Source organism: Anolis sagrei, chromosome 4 (assembly GCF_037176765.1).
Source record: "Anolis sagrei isolate rAnoSag1 chromosome 4, rAnoSag1.mat, whole genome shotgun sequence".
Classification (NCBI taxonomy): Eukaryota; Metazoa; Chordata; class Lepidosauria; order Squamata; family Dactyloidae; genus Anolis; species Anolis sagrei.
This window is the reverse complement of record NC_090024.1, coordinates 195513753-195541730: the sequence shown is the minus strand read 5'-3', so window position 1 is coordinate 195541730 and position 27978 is coordinate 195513753. Positions and strand designations below refer to the sequence as shown.

Sequence of the window (27978 nt, the reverse complement as noted above, 5' to 3'; positions counted from 1 at the left end):
AGCAGTTCGAGTCCACGGAGCAGGATGAGCTCCCATCATTAGCCCCAGCTTCTGCCAACCTCAGCAGTTCGAAACATGCAAATGTAAGTAGATCAATAAGTACCACATTGCAGGAAGTAACCTTTCTAAATGTCATGGCAAAATGCTATGGAGTCTTGGGGTTTGTAACTTGGTGAAGTCCCAGCACTCTTTGGCACAGAAGGCGAAAGACTTGGCAGAGATACAGCTCCCAGGATTCCAATGGCAGTAAAAGGGATGTGTAGATGGATCCAAAGAAGTCAGGGGCATCGTGGCGCAAAGGAACCAAGCTGAGCTACCCACCACTTGTTCTGGGTAGTCTTTTGGGGCGAGGGAGCCCACTCACCTGAAGGAAAGGTGCCCCACTGCCTGGGTCACTCGGTGCTAAAGGGGCAGGCTCTGTGCCGAGACTTTTCCTGCAGCAACAACACCGAAGCAACTTCCTGCTTTCTTTCTCTCTTAAAGGTACATGTCTCTATTCTCTTTCCACCCTGCCAGCCGAAACGCAGGGAACGCAGACCAAGGTTTCCTTTCGCTTTCTCTCAAGCTGAGTGTACACTGTTGAATTAATGCAGTTCGATACCACTTTGACTAACATGGCTCAATGCTCTGTAATCCTGGGAATGGTAGTTTTACAAAGTCTCCAGCCTTCTCTGCCCAGGCATGCTACAACTTCCAGGATTCCATTGCATTGAGCCAAGGCAATTCAAGTGATGACAAACTGTATTTATCTTGCATCTGTTTTGGCCTTCAACTCCCAGAAATCCTAACGGCTGGTAAACTGGCTGGGATTTCTGGGAGTTGAAGGCCAAAACATCTGGGGACCCACAGGTTGAGAACCACTGGGTTAGACCTTTGTGCCGGCTGCTGACCTGAATGTTGGTGGTTCAAATCCATGAAACAGGGTGAGCTCCCATCTGTCAACTGAAGCTTCCCTTGTGGGGACATGAGATAAGCCTCCCACAGGATGATAAAACATCCTAGGATTTCATAGCATGGAACTATGGCAGGCATGGGCAAATTTTCCAAGTTGGGGGCCACATGGCAGGCCAGAGCGGGGTAGGCAAGCTGGGAGGGAGGGGGTTCTCCCCAAGCCCCCTCCCTGCCCTTTCCTCCCCTTCCTCTTCTCTTTCGGAGGCAGAAAGTGAAGAAAAGATGGGAAATATTTGGATCCCAAAAGGAGTAGCCTTTGTCAGGATGTGATGGTGGAAGGAAGAGAAAAGGTGTATCCATTAGAGCCCCATATTGCCTACTCTTGATATAGAATCCTAGAACTGGAAGAGACCTCCAAGGGCCATCCAGTCCAACCCTCTGCCATGCAAGAAGGCACAATCAAAGCACTCCCCATAGATAGCCTCTGTGGAAAAGCCTCCAGAGAAGGAAACTCCACCCAAGGAACAACCCAAATTGCAAAAAATTAGCCTCTTTTACTCATACAGTAGTGTTAAGAGGGGTCTCTTCCAGGTGTTTGCGAATTTGACTCCCAGAAATCCCAGGCAGCTTACCAGCTGTTAGGAATTGTGGGAGGTGAAGGCCAAAACATCTGGAGGAGCACAGTTTGAGAAATACTGCTTTAGATGAACAGTCTAATAGCCCAATGTCCTCAGGTACTAGAATGGTCAGGGTGACTGTGATGATGGCTGTTGCCATTAACACAGCTGGAGAACACTAATTTGGGGGAGCCTGCTTTAGATATCTTGATCCTACGCTGAGAATGGCTTTAAAAGCCAAAACCAACCATTTGAATTGGGCTTGGAAATGATTCAGGATCCAGTGCACCTGGCAATAATCAATGCAATATGAGTATATTAGCAAACTTGCAGCTGCATGAATAATACTCTGTATCTTTCATCTCAGACATTTCCAGAATGCTAGGTGCCAAGTATGTGTGGATATTGAAAGTGTCTGGAATATTTCAGGAATATTCCTGTTTGGTTGCTTTCTAACACGCATCTCCTTTGCCTGGGAATGTTCAAGGTCTTTGTCCTCAGGATTATAGATTAATGAGGCGAAGAAGAGATGTGGCTGATTATAACTTCTGTTTAAAAAATGATAAGCATTGATTTCATTTATGAAGGCAAATAGCAAAATAATGATTGGATCTGGGTCTGTTCAGATGTCTCTAGATCTTTGAAAGCTACAGAGGGGGTCAGGGTCAAAGCCTTCAGACTTTTTCTGTTTTCCGATCAATAATGCTCCTGCACTTCATTCCCCTGTACGCTCCCTTACATCGGCTGCAGGATTTAATGTGCCCTGTCTCAGATCTTTTAATTATCATGAAAATACAACAATGGCTTTAACTATTTTAATTAGCAACAAGAAGTTATTTCACATTTTGTTTTCATATAGAAGATTATATCCTGCTTTTCTATTTTAAACTAGCTGTACCCGCCATGTGTTGCTGTGGCCAAACTTCCCTCCCTCTTTCTCTCCTCCTTTCCTTTCCTTTCCTTTTTTCCTTTTTTCCTTCCTTCCTTCCTTCCTTCCTTCCTTCCTTCCTTCCTTCCTCCCTTCCCTTCCCTTCCCTTCCTCCTCCCCTTTCTTTCCCTTCCTCTTTCCTGCCTTTCTTCCTTTTCTACCTATTCTTGGACTGCAATTCCCAGCAGTCCTCCTGATCAATCTATCTGCCTACCTGTCTATCTCTAGCTAATCTATCAATCTTATCTATCTGGACGATTGCTGGGAGTTGCAGTCCAGGAATAGGAATTTGGAAAAATGCAGGGATTGGGATGCTCTTTCTTAAAGAAATCCAAGGAGAAGAAAGCTTGCAGCTTGGAAGCAGTGCATTTGGATCACCCTCCTCTCTTAAAGGGCCTGGTCTAGGGGATGCTGGGAGCTGTAGTTCAGAAGAGAGTGTGGATATGCTACTGTGTGTTTTGTTTGCCGGGGGGAGGGGGGGAGTTGTTTTGCGCATGCGCTGTAGCATCTTTTTGCTTTTTTGGCTTTTAAAGTCCCTTCCGCTATGTTTTTTAGTGTTTTATGAGTGATGGTCACTCGTTGGCCTATAGGTGTGTTGTGTCCAAATTTTGTGTCAATTCGTCCAGTGGTTTTTGAGTTATGTTAATCCCACATTTTTATTTATATAGATGGAGAAAAATGGAAAATATGTCATACTGCATTAGGAAAAAAAATCCAGTCTATACAGAAAGATTCAGGGAATGTAGTTACTTTTGTAGAAAAAAAAATCTTTTTTAACATAGCTGCTTAATACTGTGATAACAGGACTCTCAGAGCAAATACTGTGGATGTGTCTCCAAGTCTCCTATTCACTTATGGTGACCCCATGAATTTCATAATGTTTCTTAGATGAAGAATATCCAGATATGTTTTTGCCACTTCCTTCCTTCCAGATCCCATGTGATATTGGAGTTTAAGCTGAGTGGGCTCCAGTTACTAGTCGTGTGCATTTGGGACTTACCTTGATCCGTTTTGTGTCCTTGCTTTAGGTGGGGACCCCGATCTGTTTTCATCTGAGCCTCCTGAAATTGGGAGGTCAGATATTTTGGGAGTGGGGGGGGGGAGATAAGTTTTCTTTTGGCCCATTATTGGGGGGAGAGGTTCATCCATAGGCCCAAAGTGCTCAGGCCTACAGGTGCATGCTTTGGCTTATGGATTGCTCCTTACACGGCACTCAGCTGCAGGCCCTGCCACGCCTGGGTATGTAGGCCCAAAGCCTGCACCCACAGGCCCAGGTGCTTTGGGCCTATGAGTGCAGGCTTTAGGACTATGCGCCTGGCCTGGCAGGGCCTGCAGCCAAGTGCCTAGTAAGGAGCACCCCTTACTCGGCACTCGTCTGCAGGCCCTGCCAGGCCCCGGGCAATCAATCTGAAAAGCAGGCTTGGAGCCGGTACCCGCTCCCACCTGCCTTTCGTATCAATTGCATTTTCGTTTCAGGAGGGGCCTTCCTATTTCATGCCATCCAAATGGATGGAACGCAACAGAAACACAAATCAAAAGAATAGGACAAATTTTTGGCCCATGACTACTGGTTATTACTTAGATGGAAAACTGCCAGTGAATACCAAGTGCTGGGAGCTCTATTTCAGTGGAAGAAACTGGAAAAACCACCTCCGGTATTCATTGCCTAAGAAAAGCTTATGAAATTCATAGAATTGCTAAAAGTCTACGGGTGATTTGAAGGCACATACACACCCCGAACAAACATTACTGAAAGTCCTATGTTGAAAGCCAAATAGAAATGCATACTAAACACACCACAAGGTGGCAGTTTGGCACCAAACATCAAACATTGGAATAAAAAGGAATCTAACCCACAAAAGCCTGAGAAAGTGAGGAGCGGGGGAGTCTATGGGTGTGGTGGTTCATTCATTGTGTGTATATATACTAGACACAGAATCAACAAATGTGGACCAGCTCCTTCCACATTAAACAAATATGATCCAACAAAAGATACTTCCTTTGTTGTTTGGTATCACATTAAGAAGAACCACAAGTAGTCATAGCAGAGGCATGGCCAATGCCCTATTTAAACCTTCAGAATAGGTGGAGGCTTATACATTTCAGCAACATTTTTCCAAGACTATAGAAAATGAAAGGATGAGAGCCAGGGCTATCTAGTCCGAGACAAAATTACTACTTTAAACTCAATGGTCAGTGTCAAAGCAGGTTAGTAGTAAATACATGCCCTTAAGAGAGATGCCCATTGTTCTCCGACTATTGTTTACGTATGTTGAAAGCCAATCTGTAGCTGGTTCCAAGCACAAAAGAGCATTTGGACCAGTGCTTGGATCCCATGAAGAGTAAGATGTATATGTCTTATGCAGAACCTTCCTGCTGATGCCAGATGATTTTTATATTTAGTAATAGAGCAGGATAGGTACAATGCTCACAATTCAGGGTTTAATTTTAATTGAAAATGTATGTTAAGTAGACATTGCCAAGATCAGAGAAATTAATTAAGAGATTGATTAGATAGAGAGAAAAACAGAACCCCAAATCCTTTGATAGCCATGCCCTACTATCCCCAGATGGCAATGATGATGATGATGATGATGATGATGATGATGATTGGTCAGGCTTCCTAAGGGACTGCAGATATCTATCTCATTCCTTCTCCCTTTCCTTTCCTTGAACTAGGGCATATTCAGCGTGCATATTCAAACCTTTGAGGCTGCTCAGCAGTACATTGGGCTCGCTACTTCCTTGTTCCTCCTACACTGGCTCTGCAAGCGTACTATGTATGACAAGTGATATGACATATTGTGTGGTCTTCAGAAACAGGCAAGAGCTACTTGAGAAAAAAAATGTGAACGACAGTGAAGCCTTCCTTTCAATTTTAACTCATGCATTCAAGGAGTGTTTAAAATATGTGAATGTGCTTTAATTAAAATTGGGAGCAGCTTCATATTTTATGCAGTAACCATGTTGGCTGCAGCTGCCTCAGTGTTAGATGGAAAGTATGAAGGGCAGACATGTGCTCTCAAGTTTTTGCACCTGTGAAAGAGCACTGTTTACTCAGCTTTTTCTTTTAAAAAGAAGAAAAAGACTAACAGTATTTTACAACAATTCTAATCTATCAAATAAAAATACATATAGTGTAGGGTTGTCTGTCTCTGTATCTTCAAGATGCCTGCTGACTTATAGTGACCTCGTGAATTTCATAGAGTTTTCTTATAGTAGGAATACTCAGATGTGATTTTGCCAGTTCCTTCATGTGAAATATAGGCCGCAACACATGCTATTCCTTGGCGGTCTTCCATTCAAGTACTAACCAGAGCCTGGGGGGTCGGGACCTCGGGGGGGGGGGGGGGGGGTTGCAAGGAGGATGTCATAGGGGCTGCCAAAGATCATAAGAAAACATAGTATTTTCTGTTAGTCATGGGGGTTCTGTGTGGGAAGTTTGGCCCAATTCTATTATTGGTGGGGTTCAAGGGGCTCTTTGATTGTAGGTGAACTATAAATTCCAGCAACTACAACTCCCAAAGGTCAAGGACTATATTCCCCAAACTCTACCAGTGTTCACATTTGGGCATATTGAATATTCATGCCAAGTTTGGTCCAGATCCATCATTGTTTGAGTCCACAGTGCTCTCTGGATGTAGGTGAACTACAACTTCAAAACTCAGTGTCAGTTCCCACCAAATCCTTCCAGTATTTTCTGTTGGACATGGGAGTTCTGTGTGCCATGTTTGGTTCAGTTTCATCATTGGTGGAGTTCAGAATGCTCTTTGATTGTAGGTTCACTATAAATCCCAGAAACTACAACTCCCAAATGACAAAATCAACCCCCCCCCCCCCCCCAACTCCTCCAGTATTCAGATTTGGGCATGTCGGGTATTTGTGCCAAATTTGGCCCAGTGAATGAAAATACATCCTGCATATCATTACATTTACATTATGATTCATAACAGTAGCAAAATTACAGTTGTGGAGTAGCAACAAAAATAATCTTATGATTGGGGGTCACCACAACATGAGGAACTGTGTTAAGGGGTCGTGGCATTAGGAAGGCTGAGAAATACTGTTTTAGGGTATTGTTTCTTTGGGGCTTCAAGCTGTCTCTGGATTTATGGTGACCCCGGGCAAAATCAATTGGCCAATGACATTTTAAATGCCTATGGCTATCCAGCCAGTGTCTAGTATATGCTTGGAGATGTATGTACAGCTTTCACAAATCCGTCAATAAACATAAGTTTGGGATTCACAGTATATTCACAGTATATGTTTTGTATCAACTGTTTTTGTCTTATGCAACAGCACCAAAAATTCTTGAGAAGTAAGGATCTCCATGCATGTGTCCACACACATACACAGAACCACACACAAATGAGAGGACTCACAAATCTGTTCTCCTTGTATGGTCAGCAGAAAGGATTAGTAAGCCTGCGGAAAAGCTTTCACAAGAAGTAACATGCATTTGAAATTTGAAATATTTGGGGGTAAAACATTTTAATTCCGAGAGCCCTGAGATCTCAGAAAGCCCTATGGTCTGCATGCAGCTTGTGTGGCTATAATTGGATCATTCATTATTTAGGAGTGTACAGACTGCTTTAGATCATTCATTTATTCATTTTATGCATTAATATCCTATAATCCTGGGCTCTCTTGTGGTGCAGCGGATTAAATCACTGAGCCGCTTAACCTGCTGACTGAAAGGGTGGCGGTTCGAATCCAGGGAGCGGGGTGAGCTCCTGATGTTAGCCCCAGCTTCTGCCAACCTAGCAGTTCAAAAACATGCAAAACTCTCTCTTCATATTATATTGTCTAAATAACTGTTTTTAGTAACCTTATATTAGCAGAACATTGGTTATGCTATTAGAATTGACTGGGATTGGAGTCGGGTGAGGAACGTGGATTCAAATTCCCATTAAACCTTGATGACCTCTGGATGTCTTTGGGGCCTGTCAATATTTCTCAGCCTCACATTTCTTACAATACCTGAATACTGCCATGAGCATGTTGAAGGCAAGGCAATATATACCTGTAAGAAATAAATACATATAATATCTAGATTTCTTTTGGTTATATTGCTACACATTTTAATGTGTGTAGCATTGAGAGCCCAAGACTGGCTGGTGTTCCAATTAAAAAATAATAAAGTAAAGTAAATAATCTGATTAAAAGAATTTGAAAACTCTTACACTGTGTAAGCTAATGCTATCAAAAAATGGGCACAGCTAATGAACCACTTAAAAACAATTATTTCTTTCTTGGAACATAGCGGTTACTTTCCCATTTCCTCCATTACTGGCCAAAACCCAGCTGCTGGCGACCACCTGAGCCCTCTGAAAATCTAACTGAAGATTCATATGAATGGAAGTAGCATCCTGTTGATTGATTAAAAATGACAAAAAAAACCCTCAGATTGGTTTGGATGCCACAGATGCAAATTTTGTGGAAACGCTGCAGCTCCAGATGGCTCCAGTTTCAGTGTTGTCAATTAAGCAAAAGATTAGTGGAGAACGGAGAACCACACCAAAAGTGTACAAACAAAAACATAAGAAACAGATTGTTAAATCAGACCAGGAGACCTGATAGCCTGACATATTTGAAAACTTGGAAGTAGGTTATAGCAACAATTGGCACATGGTCAGGTGAACTGCCTCTAAATGTTGAGGCTTCATTCGAGTGATGGCGTTCAATAAAAAAAAAATTGCAGTTCATACTTCCTTTTCCACCACAAATCTATATATATATAAATGCTCTGTACATAATTTCTTTTAAAACAAAAGAACCAATGAATGAAATCACACCAAATTTGGCAACAAAATGTCTCACAACACAAGGAGTGGGCATCACTCAAAAAATATGATTTTGTCATTTGGGAGTTGTAGTTGCTGGGATTTATAGTTCACCTACAATCAAAGAGCATTCTGAACTCCATCAATGAGGGAATTGAACCAAACTTGGCACCAGAACTCCCATGACCAACAGACAACACTAGAAGGACTTGGTGGGCATTGCCCTTGAGTTTGGGAGTTGTAGTTCATCTACATCCAGAGAGCACTATGGACTCAAACAATGATGGATCTGGACCAAACTTGGCACAAGCACTCAATATGCCCAAATATGAAAACAGATGGAGTTTGGGGAAAATAGACCTTGACATTTGGGAGTTGTAGTCACTGGGATTCACAGTTCACCTACAATCAAAGAGCATTCTGAACCCCACGAACGACAGAATCAGGGCAAACTTCCCACACAGAACCCCCATGATCAACAGAAAATACTTAAGGCCATCCAATCCAACTCCCTTCATCAGGGCAAGAAAACATAATCAAAGTCCTCCTGACAAAGAGCCATCCAGCCATAGATGGATATAGATAGATAGATAGATATGATTCACACACAGAGAGATATAGTATCATAGATTTGAAAGGGACCCCTAAAGAAGGACAATTATATGTCACATGTTCCAGAGGAGGCAAACCAGACAATCTCCACATCATCACTGACATAGAAACAACAAGGAATACTGTTTACCCACAAGCATAAAGGAATTACATATATTAGAAACCATTACTTTATTTTCCAGATCACCAGAGTGGGCCACAGCAACGTGTGGCAGGGGATGGCTAGTTAAATATATATTTATTCACCTCCAAATGTTTCCAATATGGTACAGACTGGAGGATATACGAGGGTTATCTCGAAAGTAAGGTTACAAGGCACGTAGCTGTCACAGGGAATTTCTCGGGGAAAGTTGTTATCATTGCCGTGTAGTGGGAAACCAGCAGAAATGAACGGGCAGTGCCAGTTATCAGTAGCTGGCGTTGTGGTGAAGGTTAGAGATGAGCGTCCTCATTCCGTTCCCCTCCAATGCGAAGTTCGCACTGTAATACCCAAATGCTAAGGGCATGAATGCCGCTGCTGCATGTCCGTTTATAGAGAGGATGTAATGTCAAGACAGCATGTGACAAAATGGGTATGGAATATATTGTGAGACTATGAAGAAACTTCTCAGAGCCATCTAAAACAAATGTTGCGGGATGCTGATGGCAGGAGTCTTCATCATCACAATGTGCATCCGCACACGGCTCATGCAATGCAAGAGTTGTTGACTTTGTTTGGTTGGGATGTTTTAAACCACCACTCTCACAGCCCAGATCTCGCAAGCAGTGACTATCATCTGTTCACTAAATTTAAGGAACACCTTGGTGGAAAACACTTTTCCAATGATGATGAGATGAAAATCGAAATCATGAACTGGCTGAAAAAGGCAGAGGGAAACTTCTGTCATACAGGCATCAAAAACTCAACCCACGGATGACCAAGTGTATTGACCTGAAGGGTGATTGTGTGGGAAAATAATGTAATACCTATGCTCCAATTCATGTAAGTTTTATTAAAATATATTAATTCTTTGTATTTTTTAAAGAAATCTTGTAACCTTACTTTGCTGATAACACTCATAGTTTAGTTATCTTATTCTCTGTATTCAAAAACAACACATCTCACAACAAGTAAGAGCCTTGTGGCAACCTTTAAGAGTAACATTTTATTTAATAATGAACCTTTGTGGGATTTTCAACCACTTCCTGAGATGCATGGGGTTTATTTTATTTTATTGTTTTGTATTCAGAGTCTGGCTGCCTGAAGGGTTTTCTACATTCACACACCTTTGCTGTCTGTATGTGTAGCTGACAAGACTGGCTCGGCCTTATAGCGTGAAGCAACCTGTTTCAGATTGTTGAACAGCTGTGTGTTTGTGTGCGTGCTTAAATGGAGGCAGGACCTAATAACCAAATATGGCCCTAGCCAAGCAGGGGAGAAGTCATTTAAGCTCTACTCAAGTCCCAACATGGCCTTTGGACAGCACTGACAACACAATTTTGCTGCAAGTTAGAGCATGGGCTAGTTAGCTAAGGGTGAAGAAGGGTGGCCAAAGTAATACCCAAACATCAGACATTGTGCTTTCAGTGAATTCTCAAGTTGGAAAGAGGGATTGGTTTTGCAAATGAAGTGTTAGGCATACATACTAGAAAACAGAAACATTAGTTCCTCAATTGGTCATGGGCTGTCCAGCTTGTTTTAAAGCCTTGTGTGATTTTGTTATGCATTCGTTTACAATCTTTTCTAGAGTATAGGGAAAGAGGGTTTTTTTTTGATATAATCAAAGGTGAGAGATCAGTACCTTGCTAGCTTAAAAGGTGCATTTGAATTTATTAGAGGGTACAGATGTCAGGAGTAATCTTGTTCTAAAACATTTCCATGTGGCTTCATCACAAGGGTGTTTTTATATATCCACATTTCAAACTGACGTTCAGTCTCTCTCAAGCCAAACACAAATTGTTTAGAGAAATTCTACTCTTGCCAACCCAACAGCCTGGTCTAGCTATTTACTTTGAGCCCCTATACGGTTGCACTTCTGCAGATTATTGCATTTTAATTGCCATGGCAAATTTTCATGGAATGCTGGGATTTTCAGTTCAGGTGACACATTTGAAACTTTTACCCAGACTACAAATTCCAAGATTACATGAAATTTTGCCATGGCAGTTAAAGGGGAAATATAGTGGCATAATTTTGTACCATCAGCCCATTAATTCTGCATCCAGAAATCCAACCATCCACAACTTGAAACACACTGAACTCAAAGGACCACTAGTGTGAAATATATAACTGACGTCCATACCGAAATTGAACTTTTTTGGGCTGGGGAATTTCTGGCTTTTTGAACTCTGACTTTACTTAGGCGATCCCTCGTTGTCTGAAGATGATGGTCCCCCAAGTGCGGTGTCCTGCCGGTGGGTACATAGGTGACTGTGGAGCCCTATTCTTGACTCGCATGTTCTCCTGCAGTGAGGTCATCAGCCTTAATCCTAGCATTTTCAAAAGGAATCCAGGCCCTGCAAGATCCTGTGAACCTAGAAGTGCAGAAGAGAACTTGTTGCAACCAACTGAATTTCAGCCCTGCCCCAAGCAGTTGGATTTTAACATCAAAACCTGTCTTTCCCTAACCAAACCTCACTGTAAATAATTAACTCCCTGGAACATAAACACAGGGGACTTTCCAAGCTCTAATTACAAAAATATGATGTGGTTTCCCCCCATTAAATAAAAGGGTGGGTGAAGAAAAGAAAACAAGAAAACAATCTTAAAAGAAGAAAGCACAATCTGAACTAGGAAGCTCCCGCTTTGCCCAGTGCCCTCCCTTTGGAGGTGGGCATGCTCCTTCTCCTTGTCCCAGGCCTTTCTGCAGTCCACCCCAGGCTCCCTTGACGATGGACTTAAGATGAAGCCTTTTGCAATCACAGCGCTGCGGGAGATGGTCATGCTTAGCCACATCCTGTTAGGAACTGGACAGGTGTGTTTAATCTAAAACGGATGATAGCCCAAGAAACATGGAAAGCATTAGAAGCTTCCCTGTTCATAGCAGCCAGCATTCTCTGGCTAGTCAAAGGTTAAGGCCAATGGGAAGAAGAATTTTGGCCTCCCTGGGAAAAGGCGAGAGGGAAGAAAGATGGGATTAGCCCTGGGGTTGGGAAGGGGAGGAGAGATTTGGACTACATTTGGCCTCTTTGTTTTCTTTTTCTTTTTTTGGTGTTACACATGTCAGCCTTTCTCTTAGAATATTCAAATCCTGTAGAAATGGCAGTGAGGGTTTTTCTAAATGGCAGTATTCCCTATAATGGGATTTGTGCTATAGCATGAGAGGGAGAAATTGGTGGAGGCTATAAATTACCAGTTTCAATGATAGATCAAGAACTGGCCTTGGAGCAAGACACATGATGGGCGCCCTGCCCTAAATCTTCCTAAAATGTATAGAAGACTTAGATACCCTGATATTTTTAAATGGACATTTGGCTGGTCTCTTTTGAGATACCAAACTTTATTTTGTAATGTTGGCAGTGACTGTTGTTATTATAATAATAATTTGCCCCCTACTTCTGTCTCAGAAACTGAGTCTCAATAGTTGTTGTCATTGTCATCATAATAACCTTTCTTGCCAAGACTGCAACATGAAAATATTAGGTGTGACTTTTACATACACAGATTGCATTCCCACTTCATCACTGCAAAACAGTTGGTTTTTGCGTGATCCTACTGGGAATTCACTCTGTCCTTTCCATTTTCCCCTGTTGAATGTACTGAGTGAAATATACTGTTTTACTTTGAAATATGTTGGAGCAACTGAAATAAACTGAGACCAAAGGAGAGAAGTGAGAGGAAGCAGCAGAAACTGCGACATTTTAAAAGCAATAGTTGAATGACACAGGATGATATCAGGACATTTGAAAGGTAAGTGTTCTTAGCCGAGATGGAAAAGTCTGGGATGATATGCAGCACCAATACTGTCTTTGGGCCCTTCCACACAGCCCTTTATCCCAGAATATCAAGGCAGAAAATTCCACATTATATGAGTGTGGACTCAGATAACCCAGTTGCCGATATTGTGGGATTTTCTGCCTCGATATTCTGGGATATAGAGCTGTGTGAAAGGGCCCTCCCTCTCCTCTTCTGTCTCCAGGCACCCTGGGCTTCTCCTTCCCTACCTTTCCTCAAATCCAAAGTAGAACTGCCTCTTGTGGAAGGCTCAGGGCCTTTCTACATAAACCTATATCTCAGAATATCAAGGCAGAAAATCCCGCAATATTTGCTTTGAACTGGGTTATCTGAGTCCACACTCATAATGTGGAACTGGGTTATCTGAGGCATGGAAAGTTCCAGTTCAAAGCAGATAATGAGGGATTTTATTCAGGTGTGAAAGGGGCCTCAGGGACCAGGAGTTCACTTTTTAAATAGGGTGTAGGGACTACCAGCATTGCTTAACACCTTAAAATACTTATTTTTCAATGCCAGAAACTGATCTCAAAGATCTATAATTTTTGCTCCCATTTTGGGGGTATTTTTACAGTCCACGGAGATGATCAAAGGACCAGAACTAGTTCCTAGGCCAACTGCCTTTGCCTCCCCTAATTTATGAAAATATTTTACTTATAATATTGTTGTTTCAGTTTGGAGCTACATTGCTTTTAATAGCAACTATAATTTAACATTATAAAAACAGCAATTTAAACAGCAATTTAAAGAATAACAATTTAAAAAGATAATATCACAAGGTTGGCATGGAAAGATCTGCAAATATGCAACCATTGCCATAAACTTATAGCAATGTCCACAATTGTTCTTCCTTCCTAATTACAGTTTAGATCTGTTATAAACCAAAAAGCATATAATTTCATTTCCAGCTTTTTAAAATGACAGATGTCGTATGATTTACTTTAAAATCCAGGGAGTAAAATATTCCATCTTCCTCTTAGAGCTGCCTTTGCTCCCAAGCGCCTCTTGCATTTTCTTGACTTCCTTTATTTTGTATGAAAGAAAAATGTGTTTTAAGCATATTTTGCAGTCTCTTGTGTTTTGAAACATTCTCCAGCCTTAAAATATTTGACAGCTCCTCAACACGTCAGCAGTGAGGGCTCACAGAGGAAAATATAGAGCAAAATTCTGATGTTCATTAAAACATAAACAAGACAAAAATATCTCTAATACTGCAGCGGGGCCAGAAATCGCTTCCAGTTCAGGACTGCCCTCTTTTGAAGTGAAAAGAAAAGAGTATGCTTCGAAGCATTTCAAATGTTAGGCTAAGGAAGGAAACCCAAGATAGGATTTCATTCTAGAGGAGGCCACTTTGAAAGTACAAGCACCCTTGCTCATCTGATGGGTTAGGGACTGAACCTCTTCAGAAAATTGAGTTGGTTGAAAAACAGAACCCAAGATTTTTTGTTTGCAGATGTAAACAGTAAATGATGCTGAGTCAGCTGAAAGGAAACATTCCCGGCGTGCCCCTCGAAAGCAGCCGTAGCAGTGGTTGAAAGATCAAACATGGCTATAACTTAAGATGTGTTGGAGCAGCAGAACATCCAAAACTGAATTGTCAGAAATTCTTCCTTCTTGCTAAGAGCTGATATGGTAAGGGCTTGAAACTTTATATATGGTGTCCATGTGTATGCATACCTTCATGTTGCTTGTTAACTTATTGCATCCCCATGAATTTATACATGGCATGCAAAGCAAAATGTTCTGGACCTACTACTGAGGTTTGTCACCTATAATGTTAGAACATACAGGAGGTGAAGCAGATTTAATGGGTCTTTCTGTTGAAATTGACATCTTAGGACACCTATGCAATTAGACCAGGAGTAGGTAACGGGAAGATTAGGGGGCACATTACTGCTTCAAGAGACCTTGGAAGGCCGCATCCACACTAGCAGCTTCTGCAATGTGCATGCATTGCACACACACACACACACACATAGTATATAAGTGTATATATGTGTGTGTTTGTGTGCATGTCTGCATATATCAGTGGTTCTCAACCTTCCTAATGCCACAACCCCTTAACACAGGTCCTCATGTTGTGGTGACTCCCCCAACCATAAAATGATTTTTGTTGCAACTTCATAACTGTGATTTTGCTATTGTTTTGACTTGTAATATAAATATCTAATATACAGGATGTATTTTCATTCGATGGACCAAATTTGGCACAAATACCTGATATGCCCAAATTTGAATACTGGTGGGATTGGGGGGTATTGTTTTTGCTATTTGGGAGTTGTAATTGCTGGGATTTATAGCTTACCTAAAATTAAAGAGCATTCTGATCTCCACCAACGATGGAATTAAACCAAATTTGGCACACAGAACTCCCATGACCAACAGAAAATACTGGAAAGGGTTTTGTGGGTACTGACCTTGTGTTTTGGAGTTGTAGTCACCAATATTGAGAGAGCACTGTGGACTCAGACAATTATGGATCTGGACCAAACTTGGCACGGATACTCAATATTCCCAAATGTGAACACTGGTGGAGTTTGAGGAAAATAGCTCTTGACTTTTGGGATTTGTAGTTGCTAGGAATTATAGTTCACCTACTATCAAAGAGCACTCAGAATCCCACCACTGATAGCTTTGGGCCAAACTTCCCACACAGAACGACCATGACCAACAGAAAATACTGTCTTCTGATGGTCTTCGGTGACCCTGACACCCCTTGTGACCCCCAGGGGTCCCGACCCACAGGTTGAGATATATATATATATATATATATATATATACACACACACACACACACACACACACACTAGCTGTCCCCTGCCACACATTTCTGTGGCCCAGTCTGTGTATATGTGTTTTGTGTGTGTATGTATGTGTATGTGTGTATATATGTGGTTTTGTGCATGCGTTGTATTTTTTTTATTTTTTAGCTTTTAAGTCTCTTTTGCTGTGTTTTCCAGTGTTTTTATGAGTGATTGTCACTCGTTGGCCTAATAGGTGTATTGTGTCCAAATTTGGCATCAATTTGTCCAGTGGTTTGTGAGTTATGTTAATCCCACAAACGAACATTACATATATATATAGATAGATAGAGAGAGAGAGAGTGTGTGTGTGCAAGCATCCCCCCCCCCCATGCTCCCTAGGTGATATCCAGCATATTTTGAAGCCTCCAGAGACCCCTAAAATGGGTTTTGATGGAAATATTTTGATGAAATTGTGTCCAAGAGTTGATTCAGAAGATTAAAGAAAATAGTTTGTGGAATTCCGGGTGTATTGCTTATTGCTTAATTTGTTAAATTCCTGAGTAGTTTCCCTTCCAGCTTAGCTTCAGTTGTATTTTCTCACTATCTTTATATAGAAATTCTGCTCTAGCCTCACACTGAATTCTCTCTGAGCCATCTGTTTTTCCTTTAGGTGAATTATGCTGACAGCATCTCACCACAGGCTCCTTGTAACACTATGAACATTAACTCATAGTTGGATTTCACCTCAAACCAACGCCAGTCCTTTCCCTCTTATGGACGGCCACCGTGTTTCTGTGACATGTGGGGATTCGCCCTTTCATTCCCCTATGGCTGATTGAAGCAGGAAGCAGACTGCAGCTGTTTATGGCCAAGGAAAGCTGCCAAAGAAGGCAGTCGCTTAGCATGGTTGCAAGTTCCATTCCATATGAATTTATTGCTGTTTACATTAATCTCTCTGTGAATCATCAAAGTGATTTCAGTGGAAATAATAGCAGTAGATTCATGGTTGTTGGAGCATCATCAAGGCTCAGTGTGTAATTATCTCAAGCAAAATGCCCATCGGTTATATTTTTAGATATTTAAAAGCTGCATTTATAAAACTCACAGAAAAGTTGCAAGCTCACATCTGATTTATCTTTCTCTCTGCTATGTAATCACACAATTGATATGCATCCTAAGTACTGGTTCTCTCCTACACGTTCAGCAATGAGCTTGTTTCCTGAAATCACATCTTGACTCGATGCAAAATCAGCTCATGGATTCTTTCTTGCGTGTTACAAACAGATGTCCTGCTAAGTATTATAACACCATCCATTTTGTAAAGAGTAATTCCTGCAAGTCACGTTGTCTTAAACAACTGTTCCCTTCATGCAGATTCATCCAATGTATTTCATTTATTTTACTTTAATTTTTATTGAATTATTCAATATATATTCCAATATGGGACCCAAGGCAGCTTAATATAAATTAGAATGGATGTGACTCAGCTGTAAGTCCCTGTGACATTTTGTTCTAGTTTTCCAAATCTCTAATTTAATGTTTCATCCTTGTCTTAGAGCATCTGAATATAAAAAGATTGTGTAAAACTCTAAGACATATCATAGTTCGGCCTACTTCCATTTATGACACAGAGCAAACATAGAAGTATCTTGCTATATGGCTGCAAGTATTCCATTACAATGACTAGGTTGTTCTCCAGTTGCATGTTCTTGCAACCACAGAACATCTTACCTAAAATCCACAAACCACACATTCAAGAACATGGGGGCTGAAGTGCCAATTTTTCTCATGTCCATCTGAAATTTGTGCAAAACTTTTCAGAGGTGAGGTGGGAAGGGTCAATTAAACTTACATTATAATTTTAAAAATTAATCAACTGTCTTGCTGATGCATATTAGAGCAAATGGATAAGAGTAAAAATCTTCTGAATAATGCAGATCAGATTTTCCAAAGTGCTGTGTATCTCATTTTCCAAATAGCTATCGAAGTGTGCATAGCCAATTTCTGATTCTTAGCATTTATAAATAACTGTGCATGCCATCTTGCTAGGGCCGAAAGAGTAAATGCCATGGATCTAGCCTCTGATTGTGTTAAGGATACTGAATTCTATTAATGTGTGCCAGAAACTCAAAAAGTCAATTCCTCCAGAATTTATGGCAAATGCAGCATACAAATAGGATGGGAGGTAACATGCCTCTTTATAGGACTTGTTTGTCAATTCACTCCACTCTGGAAAGGGTGGGCTGTAAATAAAAAAAGACAAAACAACATAGAACTATCCTGGGGGATAATTTGTGGATATGCAAACTTGCTTTCTGCTTGAACTTGTATTCTGCATAAGTGAAAGAACAAATGTGAAATGTTTAAAGGAAAGATGGAGGTTGAACACAACACAATTTTGCATGATTTCAATCTAAGCAGAGCCAGGCTAGAATAATACTTTCCTGAGACTACTAGGATAACCTATGCCAGAATTCTCGCCAAATCATGCTGTCTCTGTTGGTAGGAAACTTGACTTCTCTGTAACACTTGAACAAAATGGGGATCAGTCTTCCAGAGGTAACAGCACAACAGCTACCAACCTTGGTCCTTCCAGATGTTTTGGACTACTGAAATCTCTGGCCATGCTGGCTGGGACCTTGAGGAATTCAAGCTGAAGTCAACCAATCTAAGACAACCTTAACGCTGGATTTGTTAGTGCAGATGTGTCCCAGACTACCAGGATAATTTGCATTGTTGGATGAAATTCTCAGTTCCTCTCACTTCACAGAAAGTGCTTCCCTCGTCTTCTGACTACTGCTTGCCATTGTTGAATTCCCTAGATAAAGAAACTTTCTATACAGATAGTGAGGCAAACCAACCATATTCCTATACACATTGAGCTTTCTTATTCAGAATTCCAAAATCTGGGTAATTGAGAACTAGTGATATTCGCCTTCTGATGCTTCAATGTGCACAAGCTTTATTTCCTACACAAAGCTATCAAAATATGGTGCACAAAATTACCTTCATGTTATGTGTAAAAGGTGTATCTGAAACATAAATGAATTTTGTGTTTAGATTTGGATCCTGTCTCCAAGCTATCTCATTACCTATATGCAAATATTCCAAAATGTAAAGACAGTCCGCAAATCCAAATACTCGTCCCACAAATTTCCAATTAGGGATACTCAACCTGTATTGTGGCATTTGGAATCACAGATCTTCTGATCTTAAAAGCTTTTATTCTTCTTTTTTTCCTGCACAGATGTGACAACACACACTTTTGTCCATAGGCCAGCACTTCCACCATACCCAAACATTTATTTTTCCAAAAAGAGAACTATTGCTAGTGACAACAGATATATTTGCTTCCCCTCCTCACCGATTTAACAATTTCAACACATTTACTCCTCTAATACTGTACAATACTGTACCAAAAAAGAAAGAAGAGATGTACCTCCAATATTGTACATAATAGTATACACAAAGTACAATTTTACAGTTTTTTTGTTTGTTTGCTTGCTTTGTAAAGAAAAAAATATACACCATATATATAGATTGGTGTAGAATATAAGAAGTAATGAAAATTGCTTTTAAAACAAGGACATTTCATTCCAAACCCATTAAAACAGCTGCTGTTAATTAAGAGAAACAACAACGATCCAAACCCGACTCTGCAGGATGAGATCTTTAAATACAAAAACTGAAGATTGATAGACTGTGCAACTGAACTGTGTTACATACAGTAGAATAAAAGACATTGCTGCCATGCCTTTTCAAATATATATGCTTTACCATTTGCTGTATTTTGGCTACATTGATTTTGGTCTGCCTGTTTTGTAATTGTTTGTATTTAAGTATATTGCTCTAACAGTTTGGCACCCACATAGTCTAACCCATGAAGATCTGCTGAAAGTACAGCCTTCTACTTCCAGAAAAGAAAATTAGTACACATAAAAAGTTCTCTTAAGAGTATAGTGCTACTATAATTGAAGGCTTAATTTCCACTACATGGAACTTTTCACTTGTATGGAACAAAACACACACCTAAAGCACATCTCTTTTGAAAGGTCTTGCAGTCAAAAAAACAAAACAACTACTTGTGGTGGAAATTGTAGAGTTGTAAAGAAAAACAGCTCACCCTTAAATATTTTTCCACCCCATGCTCAAAAGATCAAGTAAGATGGAAATATCTATTACATTTTTGTTTCTTTTGCATTCAAAGCATGTGAATAGGTAGAGTTGTTAAAACCTTTGAAAAGCAGCTACTGCACATGCATAATTGTTCCTTTGTGCGCAACGTAGCAGAGAAGCAAGATGGAGTTTCCCCCAGCTTTGTGCTATCCAAGCATCTTTATAATTGTCTGAGATAGAATACATTCCAGGGAGTTCACGTAAAGCTATGATCAAGGTAGAACTCTCCCTGCGGATGGTGTAGTGGTTTGTGCATTGGACTGTGACTCTGGGGACCAGGTTTGAATCCCTGCTCAGTCAGCCATGGATATCCACCAGGTAACCTCGGGTGAGTCACACTCTCAGCCTCAGAGGAAGGCAAAGGTAAAATCCCCTCTGAAAAAATCTTGCCAGTAAAATCCCATGTAGGTCCACCATAAGTTGCAGGCTACTTGAAGGCACACAACAAGAAAGCATTTTAGGACTTATCTAGTGTTCAACACATTCATGTCTAAACTTTTTTTTAAAAAAATGGTTCCCTGTTGATAAAATTGCAGCCTAAGGACACTCACAGAGAGAATTCCTGGATTAACAGGTCTAATATTTGACTTCATATAGAAAAGACAGACTTATAACTGAATGGCAACTGAGTTTTCAGTCCTTCTCTCTGCAATTCATATCCTAGGCACATGTTAATTATTAATTTGTAGTTACATTTACTAATATCTTGCAGTCTTTATTAAGCATATTGCATTTCCAAAAACATTTCCATGAACGTAAATATGGACCAAAACCCAGAACCAGGAGGTAGGAAATGGCAGCTTGGAAGGCCAGTTGAACCTGCTGAAGTTATTTGCAAGACCCTAGTTGTCATATCCTCCTTTTGATTCCTGAAACAGCTCAGAAAGTAGAGATGAAGAGAGGGGTGAATGGAGGCATTTGATGGGAAAAGAGGGAGCACCATCTCCATGATATATTCAAAAGGGAGAGTAAGACTTTCTGTTCAAGGGTGGAGAAAAGAATGGTGATACTCAGAGAAGGGCTTGGTTCTTTACACCCACCCATCACTCAAGATTGGCCTGTGACAGTACTCATGTATAAATCTAGAAATTTTACTCAAAAATGAATCCAAAAACCCTGGGTTGATTTATCTATGGATCAATGTGAGAACTGTACCTTAACTGTTGTATAAAAAAGGAACAATCTCCTTCTCTGAGTGTCAAAAGGCAAAAGTTTAGTCTATCCTGGGAGAACCTAAATGAAGCATCAGCCTCTTCTGCTCTTTGCTATGGTGCTGCTCCTGGCCTTATTGAATGCATGGGTGGGAAAATGGTGATGGCAGCCAGGGGCGGTTGTCCCAAGGTGGTATTGGTGCTTTCCCCTCTCAGAGGAATGACCCTGACTTATCCACAGGATATATCGCAACCTATAATGTTGACCCTAAAACCTTCCCTCAACTTATACATGAGAATATATACAGAATTTGTCAACCAGTCCTAGGAAAGTAGTTAATGTGTTAGTGTTTGGGAACAGGATTCAACAATCGATTTCTGTTGGAAGAAAGAAAAAAAAAAATCCTCTGGAGGCAGGTCTGTGGGTAATTACCATTGCATCCCTCTGTAAGACTGGAAACATCTCCAAAATGTTTTTGGTAGTGAGCAGAACAGCACTGAGAGGCAGAGATTGGAGGGGAAGCCAGTTTTGTTGTTACACCTAGCACAGAATTAGATTTTGTCCCGTCTCAAACAACAGTGCCTTTATAATAGAAAAATAGTAGCATTACAGATATATTATTATGTAATGTAACAGAGCTACACATCATTGCAAGACTGAAGCATATGGGCAGCCACAGGAATAGCCAGGCCTTCAGCCAGATAGGAATCCTAGCCTTGTAAAAACTCCTTAAAAGCGGAATATGAAAGCCACAGCCTGTGTTGAAGAAGCCAAAACTGGAAGAGCCCCTCTATCCTGCTGCTGTGCAATGACATCCCTATCAGTAGGGAAGCGTCCTGCCTGAACAAATGTTTGTTCAAATGGACAACTGTGTAGTAGTAAGAAAATGAGGTATTTCTCTGTGCCACGTAAATGTCTCCCAAGAGTATTTAGAGAACAAATGCCTTCACGGTTACAGTGTCACTGAATATTACTAACTGTAGAGATATGAAGGAAACATGGTTTTATTGTCGATCGACATTCAACAAACTATAATGTGAACTAAGTTTAAATGTTTTTAACACTTTCATATTACTAGCTATTGTTTTTTTTAAAAAAAAGACAAGAAGAGATGTTTACCTATACCTAAAACTGCTATTTGCAAGAAATATCTTGCATGTTACAGGTATGTTACAGGTATAGAAACTCAAAAAAGTGACATTTATTTGATTTATACCTTGCCTTTCTCCCAGAACAGGAGGATTCAGCTAAAATGCCTTTACTTCCCTCATAAAATTCTGCATAGATTATTCCCACATAGTTGTTATGTAACCATATTGCTACCAGAAATGCATGGTTCCAGTTATCGCAATTTGACTTTGTATTTACTTGGTTTGAATAAATATGTATTTTTAGATAGGGTTCTTCTCTTATTTAAAAATGAATGTAGCCTCCAACACTATAAACAACCTTTGGGGAAGGAGGAGTAGCAAAGCTATAAACCAGTTAAGCAGGGCTGCTTTTGTGGCCTGTGAGGGTCCCAGAGGGATCTAACACTATAAAAGAGTGGATTTCTTTGAGTTGCACTCAGTAGGGGATCCAGTAGTTTAAAGCTGACTCCTATCCAGCCCCAGAAGAGCCTACCCTCTGAAGCACCTTTCTGTTTGTACATGAATACAGTCCTCCATTACTGCAGTAAATTTCCTTCTAAGCCAGTGGTTCACAATCTGTGGGTCCCCAGATGTTTTGGGCTACAACTCCCAGAAATCACAGCTAGTTTACCAGCTGTTAGGTTGAGAACCACTGGTCTAAGCCGTGCTCTTTTTTTTGACAGTGGAGGCTGCTGCCAGCATTCAGACATAGCACATACAAGCTGCTATATATGTTGGGGAAGAGGTAGGATGGCACTCCTCATAATTTTAAAGAAGTCATTCTTCTTCCAAGTGAACCTGGGTGTTTATGGTTGTGTGGTTAAGGAGAATGGAGGGATGTGATTTCTAAGATATTTTTCTTGTCTCAATAAAGCAGAATGATCCTTGAGGGCAAGCCGTGGAACCTGATATAAAATCAATATAGGTTTGCAATGTAGATACATCCTAAAATCTCTCTCTCCAGTAATTTATTCAGAAGAAATATGCAGAAAATACAGTAGTGCAAGGGCCTGAACATCTTGCAAAAGGCATCGATTCGGTCACCTAGCCTACATTATTTAGTTGATTTATTTTTCGATTACTTAGAACTTGTGTGTGAAATGATGTTTTCCTATGTACATTTGCAATGTAAATCAGGTTGCAAACATAAATTCCAGTTGGGTAGCACTGATATGTTGTATATACCATACTCTGGTGTTTTTACTTTCTTTGTCAGTAGGTTTTCCCCAGTGCTGGTCAGGAAAAACAAAAACAAAACAAACCCTCTCAAAGTTCAATATATAAAGACTAGCCATAAAAAATCGATGTGTTTTTAAAAAGCCAGTTTTCACTCACCTGCCAAAACATAGTGAACACATGAAATAACTTTTTTTTGTATCAAAGTGCGTTTGAGCGGCTATGCTGCTTTTCACTGTTATAACATAAGGCATGTTGAACACATGTTATATAAAGAATACCTAGGTCCATCCCTGCTTTCCGACTCATGTAATGACGTAACATCATGTCTGCTAATGCCTTTCTGCTCCATGTGCCTTTAATTACACTGAAATGACTTCAGATGGTTTCTGGAATTTGCCTGCAGGAAATGTACTGTCAGGCTGGTACAGGTGAAAGAGCTTGACCTGCTTTAGGAGGTGATAACCCTAAAACATTCTTAGAAAAGTTTTTTTAAAAAAAAGAATCAAGTAGTTTTGCCTGAGTAAAACTCCAAATCCTAAACAACAAAAGCATAAAAGTTCTTTAATCATAAGTCTGCCTCATCCTGAGAATTAATGACCAGGTTGCAGTGCCCAGGACATTCAGTAAATGCCCAAGATGTAGAGGTAACACATGCGCTTCCACACACATACAAACAAGAGGTCAGTGTATCTAAACAGTCAAAGGTTATGGAAAAAGTTACAGACTGAAACTGTCCCCACCTAAATCTTTCTCAAGTTTGCCTTTCCACCATTGTTTGTAAGATTGTCAAGTCATAAGCATAATTTAGAAAGACAAACTAAAGAAAAAAATAGTACAGAGATTAATGTGTCTGTCAATGTAACCATCTTAGGTTAACCTGAAATTATTACTGTCAGTTTCATTCACATAAGAGTAAATACTTGGTTTCTACTAAAATATCACTAACTATTCCATTCATTAAACCACAAGAAAAACATACGGCAGCTCAGATCTAGAGCGTGAAATTAAAATAAGTTTCAGTTCCTTATTTTGTCCCCAGATGACAATCAAAGGAGCGTGATTGAGCCAGAATGGATTCTAATTCAGTGTTCTTTTGGCTGGTGGCTAAAAAGGCAGCAGAGAAGTTCCCTGTTACTTTTCAAGTGGGCATTTTCATCTTCTTTTAAAGATGCCTACCATTTTGAAAAATAAATTCCCCTCCAAATGTACGCAAGTGTTTATACAGTTTGTTGGGACTTGACGCAACCGTGATCCATCATGTTAAATACCAGATTCTGAGACGATTAATTTGATTGTCTGTAAATTACTTGAAGTCATGAAATCAAAGAAATATGCTGCATGTTGGACTATATCCTTGTCCATGTCCTAGCACAGCTTTCTATTTGCCTTATTCCACCACACCATAAACTCACAGTAGGCTGAACCACAAAGGGAAAAATGAAGTGAAGAAGACAGAGATTGAGGAGAGACAGACAGACAGACAGACAGGGTCAATCTGCTAAGTCAGATTATCAAATGTAGGATTTATGATTGGTCAGAACTTGAGGGACTGGCCTGAACCCATCTCATTTTACAAAGAACACTGTGAATCATGGCTAGGCAATCCAGCCACTTTCTCCTATTGTGGATTACAAATCCCCAAGTTCTGGACTGATCACCAAAGGTCAAGGCTAATGGGAGTTTGTTGTTCAAAACATCTGGAGGACAGCAGGTTGCCTACCAGTTGTAGATGTACATAAATGCACATATGTCATTTCAGAAAGGGGGTGAATGAGAAAGTATCTGATTTTCAAAATTTAACTCAAGTTTTTGTTTTGTCTCAAAGTCTGCATGAAACTCTTTTAGGGAAATGGTTTTAAAATTCAAAGCATTATGGTTGGGCTTTGTTGTGGAAGCATCAAGCGAGGATACAAGTAGGGCCTGCTTTATCATGCAATCTGTCATTTTCCTCATTTTCCCCATACGATTGGTTTAACTTCAAATGAATACATGCACAGATTCATGTAATATGCCTCCATTAAAGCAGGACTAGACTCATGTGGCACAATGCATTATGGGTTTTGAACCCTAAATTAGAAAACAACGACAACGTATGTTTTAGAACAGGCACACCCCTGAAAAGAGATAGGCTGTAACGAACACTTAGCAGACTTAGTGGCACCGTAGGGCACTGTAATAATGCACAGAAATGAGCCCTAGGCATGCCCACCTAAAGCAGCAGGCTCAAAAGCACTGATAAGCAATATTGTGCTATTTTCCCCATAGTGGTTGAAGCACAGAAGTCCCTTTCCAGCAACCTCCAAAGCATGAAGACTCCAAAGGTTTCTTTTAGACACCAGACACTTGAACAAGGCATTGACTTGTTACCAGGAACACATTAAATAATTTCACCTTCCCCTCACTGATTTCACAGTGATCAAAGACCTGCTAACATATATCTGGCTGAACCAAGTTGTGGTGCCCTAGTATCACTGATGGAGGTGCAAAGGCGAGGCTTCATGAGCTGGGGGCACATCCCTGGCAAAAGTAACTGACAAACTAATCTTCAGCAGAAGTTCAATGCTAATTAAATAGACATTGTAATGTCTCCTTAAGGGGGTCCTCTCATCTGAAACAAAAAACACTATATTCACAGTAGGCTTTCAAGTTCAGACAGTACAGGACTTGTCAGTAGACTGTTGAGATGCTGAGGCAACTGCAGCGCTTGTGGGGTTTGTTTTGGGGAAAACGGCAGGCTTGGGTCTGGTCGCCGGGGGCTTGACCTGGGCAGCCATTTTGACAGACTTTGCTGGCCTGAAGGCACAGGGAATGTCACTTGCTGTGCTCGCACTCCGCTGGAAAGCTGGTTCAGAGTCCTTGAGGATCTGAGTATGCAAAGGGCTGGAGGGTTCGGAGGTGGGTGCGATGACCGGGGAGGTTTTCAGAGGCTCCAGGGTGTCCAGGACAACGTCTGGGGTGTGTTTGACATTGCTTTGCCGTTCCAGCTCTCGCAGCTCATTCAAAGCAGAGTTCATAGTAGCTTCAATATCCTGCAAAAAGAGACAAGTCGGAATTGATTACAGCAGCGAGAAATTCGTGTGGTGAATGCTCTGTGGTGAATAGAAAATACTAAGCAAAGGCAGACTCTGGCAGGCACAAAGGCGAAAGCTGATCTTGTTGTGGTAGGCATAGGACAACCTGAGCCAATACGGCTGCTCTTGGCAAGACATTTGTCTATAAAGTACCAAGTACCAAAGTCAATATGTGGCCAATTTGGTTGTGGTTCTAATGCAAAGCATTAAAAACTGAAATGAAATCCTGACTCTAGAAACTTCAATGGGTCACATATGCAGTCTATCTCTCTGCGTTTTTGATCTGATCTGCCTTATTGGGTTGTTGTAAGGACAACACTAAGGAGAATGAGAGAATACCTTGAGCTCACTGCATGAAAGGCAAATATGTTAATGTAACCAACAGGAAAGCTTGATCCATATTCTAAGTGAGGCCTGTACAACCTGTGGCCCTCCAGCTAGTTTGGCTTCCAGCTTCCAGAATTCCTGGCCATTAGACAAGCTGGCTAGGCCTTCTGGGGGTTAGAGCCCAAAACAGCTCGAGGGCTACAAGCTGTGCAGGCCTGTTAAGCTTTCTGAGCACAAGAAACTGTACCCTCTCTCTTAATCATTGAAACAAAAGTTCAACAAATTAGTGGCCTTTGTAATTTTAGACTAACCTGTTGTTTGTTTTGAAGGGAGATATGTTTAAAATGCTCAGCATGGTACAATTTTTGCTATATGCCTGGCATAAAGTATATTTTAAGGATTTGTTTTGCAAAACAAGTGAGTGCCTACTAGTAACACTTTTCTCAGATATCTCTCCCCAATTGGATAGAGAAATGCCAGCATTTTTTTTGAAAATAATGATCTCTTCTTATCCATCTCTCTTGTGTGCAGTGATGATCCCTGAAGACCCTACAAGTCATCAAAATAATGGAAAAGTGTTGTATATATGCAATATTAACTAGGTAGCTAACAAGTGATACTCAGCACTAAACTAGAAGCATGTTACAAATCAGTGTTTTCTCATTGAAGCTATTTTCTATTTTAGAACATTTAAAAATGTTGTCTCCTTGAAAAAGTATATAAAATATGTTAAATGCTACTTGGAAAAAAGTGCCCTTATCTGAAACAGAAATGCTATATCCACAGTAGGTTTTTAACTTTCAGATGACATTTTCCTCTCACTTTACATGATTGATGTAGGAAATGGTGCAGGAGATTAATAGGAACAAGCATTAAGTCTGTGTTTGGTTTCTTTGTTTTTTTTTAAATCCCTGCAACATTATGACCTACAAGTTAACTTAAAACAGGTACAGATGCAACCTTTAGTGAGGTGACAGGATTCTTAGAAAGTGAAATGATTTTGTTTTTCCATGACTCACAGCTTGGCTACAGAATTTTTGTTTCCTTACAGGCATTTTAAGGAACACAGGGAGGCAAGTCAGTCGAGGAGGAGGAAGAACTAAAGAGAGTAACCCAAGCCTCTGACTGCAGTCTGAATTTTTTAAAAAGCAAAATAGAGATCCCAGAGAGATACCAGTGTCAAACAAAAGATAAGTATCTCATGGCTTTTGAAAGACACCCGAGAGGACATGAAAGGGGAGCTCTAATTTAATACAACCCATTTTTTTCCTTTTATCGATTTGTATTCCCTCACAGAAACAGTGAATTATATTCCGACAAGGAGAAGAGAGTGGATAAAAGCAGCCTAATAGAAAGTCTAATAGAAAGACAAAAGGGACTGATATATGCCATTCAAGTATTGCAAAAGGATGCCAAGGCATTGTGATCCATATATCA

At 40.5% G+C, this 27978-nt stretch overlaps 2 protein-coding genes and 1 long non-coding RNA gene across 11 annotated transcripts in view; 1 reads left to right on the top strand and 2 right to left on the bottom strand.

Moving 5' to 3' along the window:
* The window catches only part of IKBKE (inhibitor of nuclear factor kappa B kinase subunit epsilon), a 44748-nt gene extending 44227 nt beyond the window's left edge, over nucleotides 1-521 (bottom strand). For 2 of the 4 annotated variants that reach the window (XM_060772876.2, XM_060772878.2), the window contains exon 1: nucleotides 365-518. The gene's annotated coding sequence lies outside the window, so the exon portion shown is untranslated. Of the gene's footprint in view, nucleotides 1-364 lie in introns of all 4 variants that reach the window. The other 2 variants (XM_067468064.1, XM_067468063.1) reach the window with 2 other exon arrangements.
* On the top strand, nucleotides 419-16891 carry LOC137097004 (uncharacterized). The gene is made up of 3 exons (XR_010909891.1): nucleotides 419-483; nucleotides 14216-14394; nucleotides 16177-16891. It is a non-coding gene; the product is annotated as an uncharacterized lncRNA (long non-coding RNA).
* Nucleotides 16892-18710: 1819 nt separating this feature from the next.
* SRGAP2 (SLIT-ROBO Rho GTPase activating protein 2) overlaps nucleotides 18711-27978 on the bottom strand; it is a 236183-nt gene continuing 226915 nt past the window's right edge. For 5 of the 6 annotated variants that reach the window (XM_067468057.1, XM_067468059.1, XM_067468060.1 and 2 more), the window contains one exon: nucleotides 18711-26172. In XM_067468057.1, the coding sequence (XP_067324158.1) occupies nucleotides 25792-26172 (381 nt within the window). In that variant the 3' untranslated portion in view covers nucleotides 18711-25791. The remainder of the gene's footprint in view (nucleotides 26173-27978) is intronic. The other variant, XM_067468062.1, reaches the window with a different exon arrangement.